The sequence below is a fragment of the Triturus cristatus genome, chromosome 1_2 (genome assembly GCF_964204655.1).
Source record: "Triturus cristatus chromosome 1_2, aTriCri1.1, whole genome shotgun sequence".
Taxonomy (NCBI): domain Eukaryota; kingdom Metazoa; phylum Chordata; class Amphibia; order Caudata; family Salamandridae; genus Triturus; species Triturus cristatus.
The window spans coordinates 547,484,441-547,492,630 of NC_140580.1; the positions used below are offsets into that span (position 1 = coordinate 547,484,441).

General features: G+C 45.4%; 1 protein-coding gene across 1 annotated transcript in view; it reads left to right on the plus strand.

Annotated features, from left to right (window-relative positions):
- LOC146867603 (neurotensin receptor type 1-like) overlaps window positions 1–6,187 on the plus strand; it is a 278,677-nt gene extending 272,490 nt beyond the window's left edge. Inside the window, exon 3 of the mRNA XM_085615011.1 lies at window positions 4,629–6,187. Coding sequence (XP_085471137.1) covers window positions 4,629–5,200 — 572 coding nt within the window. The 3' untranslated portion in view covers window positions 5,201–6,187. The remainder of the gene's footprint in view (window positions 1–4,628) is intronic.
- The last annotated feature ends 2,003 nt before the right edge of the window (window positions 6,188–8,190 follow it).

Here is an 8,190-nt window from a genome sequence, read left to right on the forward strand (position 1 = left end):
AAGGGGTAGCGGGACAGTCTTTGAATCAGTGTCTCTGCGGAGTATCCGGCGCACAGCTCTCAATCCTCGAGCTGAGGGGATGTTGCTTCTCTCGGCAATCTCTGCCGATTCTCTTGGAGGAGCGGGCCGCGAGTCACTCAGCAGGCACCGGAGGTTCGTAGTTGGGGGAGCCGCGACGGCGTCAGCAGGGCTCAGATGCTTCAGAGTTCGGGGAGCCGCGACAGCGTCAGCAGGGCTCAGATGGTTCAGAGTTCGGTGAGCCGCGACAGCGTCAGCAGGGCTCAGATGGTTCAGAGTTCGGGGAGCCGCGACAGCGTCAGCAGGGCTCAGATGGTTCAGAGTTCGGGGAGCCGCGACAGCATCAGCAGGGCTCAGATGGTTCAGAGTTCTTCGGTTCGGGGAGCGATCGAGCCGCGACCAGGTCAGCAGGCTCTCGTCAGTCCAGGTCTTCTCTGCCTCCCGTCCCTTCAGCACCCCTTGTTATACTCCCCCTCCTCTTTGAAGTCCGGAGTCCTCGCCGAGAGGGGTCTTGGTGCCTGGGGGCGGTGTGTCGGGACTTCCTGTCGCTCTGCCATTTGATCTGTTCAGGTGGGTCCGGGAGGGACTCCAGACGCCCAGCAGGCGAGGCGGACGCTTACCGGGGACCTGGTGGTTGATCTAAACCTCCCTCGGGGAAGAGACCAGAGGTGTGACAGGGTCGGCGCCTCTCGGTCCGGTTTGGGGGGTTTCGCTCTCCCTCGGCCGGGCATGCGTTTTGGGGAACTGGCCGGCCCTCGGGATGTTGGGCCATGGGGGCCGGAAGTCTGTGACATTGAGGATCGGTGCGGTTGCAGGGTAGTTTGCTGGTGTCCACGCCATGAGGCCGGTCTCACACAGATGTACTGTATATAGGGTGTATGGTTTACTTCGTTGTCTTACTGTTGGTTCTTCCCACACATGGGATGGGGGTTATTTGCGGGGGTGAACACCTGGGGGACGGGAGCTTGTCATCACAAGGACCACGGGTCCTGAATCCTCTTTGAAGGGTTGGGGTTGGTGGGGCTGGGTGGGCTGGAGGGGTTGGTAGCAGAGAGGGGTGGTTGGGGGGAGGGTTAGGGTGGGTAAAATAGGAAAAATAATCCACAGTATCGCTAAATTTTTGATTTTCATTGATTTAATGTTTGTCTTTAGGTGTATGAGTAAGGGCTCACTCCCTTTCTTCTCTAATGGTTAGAACTGGACTTCGAATCTGTTCTCTAAATGTATGTGGTCCTAACAATTATAACAAGAGACAAAGAGTCGCTGCAGAACTCCATGTGATTCAGCCTGATTTAATATGTATACAAGAAACACATGTACCCTAGGAGAAACGGAAAATACTTTTATATATGGGTTTTGTATTACTGGCCGCTTCACAACAAGTCTCAACGATGCAGGGGTGGCGGTGCTAGCTAAACCTGCTGTACAGACATCGGGACGAATCTTAGTGGATAAATTGGGACATTGGGCTTTTGTCGAATGCAGTTTAGGGGAAGTAAAGTTCACGTTGTGTACTGTCTATGGCTCCAATTTTGACGAAGCCATGGTCTTGGAACAACTGAATCTAGAACTTGCACTTTGGCCTACTCCTCTGGTATTATGTGGGTATTTTAATATTAGTTTAACTAATCAGGAACTCCAACTTGGTATACAAGGCTATAAAGGAAGGAAATCCAGGGTATTTAAGGTATTGTATCACATATTGATGGATCATGGTCTGGTTGACGCTTGGGACATTCTCTGTGCGCCCGCTGCCGGGTTCACATTTTATTCCCATCCCCATCGGAAGCTAGTACGTCTTGATTACTTTTTTATATCTTCTGCATTACTTACTGGAGTGTTGATATGTGTATTTCCGAGAGTTACTTCTGATCATGCACCAGTAGTTTTGGAGACTCCCTCATTGGATTTAGTTAGAACCCCAAGAGTTTGTTCTTTTGATAGGAAGCTTCTGCTTGATAATGCCTTTAAGGATTACATGAAGATCTGGATCAAGGATTTTTTCCAAAATAATCGGCATTCTACTTGAGTGGGGGTTCTCTGGGATACTTTTAAAGCCTGGTTCAGAGGGGAGGTCCTGAGCTATGGTTTGTATCAACAAAAGAAAGCTAAACTAGTAGTACAGGAACTGTATACTAAACTTAATATCGCTGAAGAAAGGCTTGCTCAGGGGATATCGCTTCACAACAATATTGTTGACTTACAAACTAACGTGGCTAGATGTAGGGCTAATATCAATCTTTTATGGAATAAGGAAAATGCCCTTAAATATCTAGTTTATAAAAAGGAATGCTATGAGTACGGTGAGGCGGTAGGCTGCTGTTTAGCTCAAAGGTTACGCTCGAAGGAGGCCTCCCATAGAATAGCCGGTTTGAAAAATGCATCAGGAAGTATGGTCCATGATCCCCAAGAGATTCTTAGGATTTTTCAGAAGTTTTACACAGATCTATATACGGAACAGGAGCCTGGGACCACATGATTAATTTTTGGTTTCAACATGTATTGGAGCGGGTAGATCAGGAGGATGGTAGAGATGTTGGCTAGCCCTATCACAATGGCGGAGTTAGAGCTGGCTATTAATAACATGACGATTGGTAAGGCGGCGGGGCCAGACAAGCTTCCTGTTGAGGTCTATAGGGCCTTCTTTCAGGATATTAAAACAGACATGTTGGCCACCTTCCAAGCAGCACAAACCGGGGGTGCACCACAATCTTGGGATGAAGTCAGCATTGTTATATTTAGGAAGAAAGAAAAACCATCAGAGTTGCCAGGATCTTAATGCCCAATCTCGCTTGTCAACCGTGACGGGAAAATCTATGCTAAGATTGTGGCGAATCGATTGGCTAAGGTCATCTCTTCTCTGGTCTTCCTAAAACAACACAGTTTTATTCCCGGCAGAGGGACTGTGAGTCATATTAGCAAAGTTGTGACCTTATTTGATATTGCTCAGGTGGAGTCAAGGGATCTTGGGCTGATACTACTCGACGCCAAAAAGGCGTTCAATCGTGTTGCCTGGGACTTCCTCTGGGGACTTTTGCAACGGATGGGGTTTGGTCAGGGGTTTATTTAGGCTGTACAGGTACTATATCGATCTCCTGTGGCCAAGTTTTTTCTCCATGGGGCTTGTGACGGACCCTATAAATATTTCTAGAGGTACACATCGGGTGTCCTTGCTCCCCCTTGCTGTTTGCCCTATACATTAATCCCTTCTTAAATATGCTGGAAAATAGCACCTTCATCAAGCCATTTAGTGTCCAGGGAGATCACTACTCTGTCCTTGCATATGCTGATGATATAGCCATTGTAACATTGGACCCTGTCAGGGCTATGCCTGAAGTGGAACGCTTGGCATAGGAGTTTGGAGATATGTCTGGCTATAAGTTAAAGATATCGAAAACTCAGATCCTGTGCACAAACAACATTATGGCTAATGACTCTAGAGTGGTTAGGGAGGCCACGTATCTGGGAATTAAGATCCGGGCTTGTTTGAAAGAGCTGGTTGAGGTCAATTGGGGGCTTTTATTGGTAATGTATAACAATCTCTAGAGAGGTGGGATTGCTTACATCTTTCGTTGGTTGCTAGAGCCAATGTCCTCAAAATAAATATACTCCCAAGGGTTTTGTACTTCTTTAGATCAGTACCTTTGGAAGTATCTTGTGGTCAATTACAACATCTACAGGCATTGTGTGCTAAATTCCTTTGGGCTCTGGGGAAACCACGTAGGGCTTCGCGATTTATGACTCTCCCAAGAGAGAGGGGAGGGTGGTCGGTCCCCGATTGTACACTCTACTATTACGCGTGTCTTTTATCTAATATGCGGATATTATTGACAGGAAAGAGGTGAGTAACTCAGCAGAGGCTCCTTCAATATATCAGATGGTACTGGGAACAGAGGTTAAGAACTGTTTGTTCAAGAAATTAGATGCTAGCTACTACAAAAAAACGTGCTTTAAAATCTTGGTAGCTGTTTTCAAGGTGTGGAAAACTATTCGAAAAAATCTGCAGATTGAGGGGTTAACTTTTTATACACCCACTAATGCCGCGGGGATACTAACGTCGATTTTTTGGGACTACGTGGTGGCTAGCTGGAGACGTAAAGGTATCTCACAAATTGGGGACCTACTGGTAATTTTGAATGCGTATATATTACCCTTGCTTATTCCCAATTCAGTAATTAAAACCCATTTTCATGTGTAGCCTCTGAACGCTTGACAATTAAACAAATCTGCGCCGAGATCAGATTATATTTAATCATGTACTCTAACGTGAAATTTATTTCTGACAACTACTGTTTAAATGTTGTTCTGTACAAAGTACAAAGCACATTTTGCTTTGATTTGCTTTATATTCATGAAGTAAATAGAATCCAAATAAACGAGTGTTTCGCCTATCTATGTCATGTAAATTGCTTGTCTACAGCACCGTGATGAGTACAAAATGAGACAATACTCACAGCTGTAAATATGTATGTTTGTATTTAATTAGTTTATTGAAGTGGCATTAACGCTTACAAGTTGATTGAAGTAACATCTAAAAGCTCAGGATTTAATTCTCCCTTCCGATTATTTTTCATCATTTGCATGACTAAACATTCTTTTTCTTTCTGCAGGTGCTGTGGTTGTTGCCTTCTTTCTTTGCAATTTTCCTGACACAGCCTCATCCCTAATGCAAATTTATATCGACAACTGGAACGCCTACGTCTACAAGGTATACACCTGGCTGAAGACGTACCTGTCCTTGCCACTGTGGTACCTCAACAGTGCGCTGGACCCAATCCTCTTCTGTATTTCTTCTACTTCTTTCAGAAGTGCATGCTGGGAAAGCTTGATCCCGCTGCTGCCCTGGATGAACAAGTCTCTCAAGGGAGCTAGAAACAATTTCCAGGTTTCCTGTGGCAGGTCCGGGGGCTCATCCCTGGTGTCAGCGCCGAGCAATCGTTCAACGTGGACCTTAAATTCCAATGAAGGGGAACAAAGGGATTCTATAGGGCAGGCTCGAGCAAGCGACCCCCAACTCCTCTCGATGAGGCAAATAACTCTCATGGAGGCCAGGAGCTCTACTTACTCGACACCAGTGAAAGCAGACCTCAGGGTACAAAGAGTGGACGGTAATTTGCATTCTGTGCACACAGATAGCACTCCCCTGAGAAACCATGCTGTGAACAAGCAAGTTCCTGTTTAGCTGTGCATGTTATCACAGTTGTGAGCAAAATATTGCATTTCCACACCGCCCCAGAATCAACTCCTCGAGCTGCTAAATGTCATCAGTCTATAGAATAAATAGGCATAATGAGAACGGACACGTAAAAAAGCGCATTTATCGGGAGAGAGGGATGAGGCAGGAGTGCAAAGCTAAGAGATGAAATAAGTGACGTGCAAAAGACTGTACCACAACTTAAGGAAGCACCAAATAGCGTATCCTATCAACAAACATTAACAGTAAGCCCCCAAAACAAGCACAAGGCACACTCAGCCTATGAAGGGTGTGACTTTGAGGCTTGTTGGAAGTAAACCACTGCATAACGAGCTACCAGGGCCTGCACGATGGACTCACACTTTCATTACTTTCCTTTCTGTCTTCCACAAAAAGTGCCAGACACCTCTTCCGGTTGTCTGCAGCCTCTTTATTGCAGGACAGAACCTGGGCTCCCTATCTTGGAGTGGAAGGCACACAGGATGTTACTATGGGCCTGGTGTTCAGTCTTAAAGTGTGCACAGCACTGGGATTAACACAAGACAGTTACAAACATTGGAAGAGGGTGGGGGAAAGTGTAGCACTTTTGAAGGAAGTGGATGAGGTAGAGGTCTAAAGAGCCATACAAAAAGGAAGATTGAAACAAGTTAATAAATAACACCACGTTTAGAAATTGTTCCTTATTTCCAATTACTGAGGGCCTCTTGGAATCCAGGTTTGCGATACACCATGTGACAGATAATTTTCTTTCAGGCATAGGCAAGAGATGTATAAATCTCACAAACTACATTTGTGGTTAGAATATGGGTTGATATTCACAAGTTAACAAGAGGGCAGGTTCTCCGTGCCAGGAAGGAGAACTAACAAGCATTTGCAATGCAATAGGTCTTGCATTTACACGAGACCTATTGCACTGCAAATGGTAGGCTTCACGATAACAGGAGGGAGGGCGATCGGCGAGGGGAAGGCACAGACAACGAGTGGGAGGGCAGGCAGGGGGGAGAAGGCACAGACAACAGGAGGCCGGGCGGGGGGAAAAGTCAAGGACAACGGGAGGATGGGCGGGGGGGTCGAGAAGGCACGGACAACATGAGGGAGGGGGGAGTAAAGAAGCTACCAAAGCATGTTGTGCCTGCAGTAGGAGAACCTCATTAAAGAAAATGGTGTTCACAGTCGAATTCACACGTACCATGTCGCCGTGGGAGGTGACAAAAACAAGAGGAGGCGGTACTAAGGAAGGTATAAAAAGTCTATCAACGAATCAGAAGCCAGCATTTAGGACATTGACACAAGCCAATGGCAAATATGGGCAGAGAGTGGGCGGAGATTCTATTCACCTACTCCTCTACAATAAGTATCGCAGAGCAGCGCATGCGCGCTGGCTCTAGGCTTGACCTGAAAAGAAATGTAGAGGCTACTAAGTAAGTAAAGACTACTCTTCTGTGTCTTCTTTTGGCACTATGGTGTTAATCGGTTTGAAGATAAGAGACTTGCACTATCGGTTTCAGTGTATACATGAGTGTAAACAGGGAATAAGGAAGACATCGGAGAAGGCGGTAAGATGAAACAAGTCTGCGAAACCAAAGTAATATGTGAGATCAGGGAAGATGATGCACTAAACAGCTAATGTTTACTTTAATTGACTGTGTGCGTCTTGCAAGCTAGCCCAAGCTTCTTCAGTTTAGTAGCAGCAGCTACAACACAGAATCCATCATTTGAATACTTTAGCTAAACCTCACACAATCATTTACCCTGGAAATGGGACTTTTCCAAACCACTATTTTACCAGTTTTCATTGTTATAGAATTGCTGAAAAAGCTCGTTACGCCAACATTGATTGGGTCATTGATCAAAAAAACCATCTACAAACTGCATGACACAATACCGAATATTTTGACTGGAGTGTGGTGATTTGTGATGATATTGCTTTGTTAGTGATATATAGTCTAATTCAAACATTCTGATCAGCGTTCAACAGTGATGATGCCTCCATTGCATGCCATGGACAACATGGTGCATAACAAAAAACTATGTCAATGTTCCTGTTGGTGTATATATAGCATAATTTCCAATTGTCTGCTGTAGTGCTGTAACAAATGACCCAGTTCTGGGCGTTTCTGTTTCATTATTACTATACAAAATGTCATCTCAAGGCCCTCTGTTCAGCACAGGACCTTTATGTACCCTGAGACGTCCAGCCCAGTTGCCGTTTTAGGGACCTTTCACCACATCTTGCAGGGATGCTCAATGTTTTTTTTGCATTACTACCTTGTTTCAGAGGACTTTTGATGAATGTAAGGCTCTAGCGCAATTTCTTTCTACTTGGTTACAAATAAGCAACAGTTTCTTTTTCTCTGTCAATTGAGGGAACCGTGAGATAAGAAAGTTATTTGAGTCAATTACAAGCAATTACAACTACAGACAACATGCAAAACTCCTCACACATGGGGGGGCATAGAGGACTTTGCTGAGATTTGGTGCTGCTATAAAATGTTGGGGATATACTAGATGGGGTATAAACCCTGGGCCGAAAATCTTTGAGGCTACGTTTTGTTTGACCAAGGGAGATGTGCCATGAGGACACTCCACCATGGGCCTGATTCAAAAACAAAGAAGGAAAGGGACAGGCATAGAACTCCACCTCCACCTGCACGTACCTTCTGGAATTCACTAACGTTCCCATGGCAATGCCTAGAAAGCGGCACCCCGAATGGGTATGCAGAAGTATTTCTGGGAAGGTAATATGGCATTCCCAGTGGGATCTTATTCCCCCTGCGTGGGGTTCTTCATAGAAGAGACACAGCAACTGGGAAATAGGCTCCCCAGTGCAAACACAGACTTTTTTCACACATGCGGAGTTAATTTTCTATGTGGAGAAAACCCTTCCCCTGTATCACCCCTAATCTGGGTTGATCTATTCTTTTTACCACCCTAAAAGGGGAGTTAAACCATTGTTTATCTATAGAATATTAATTGGA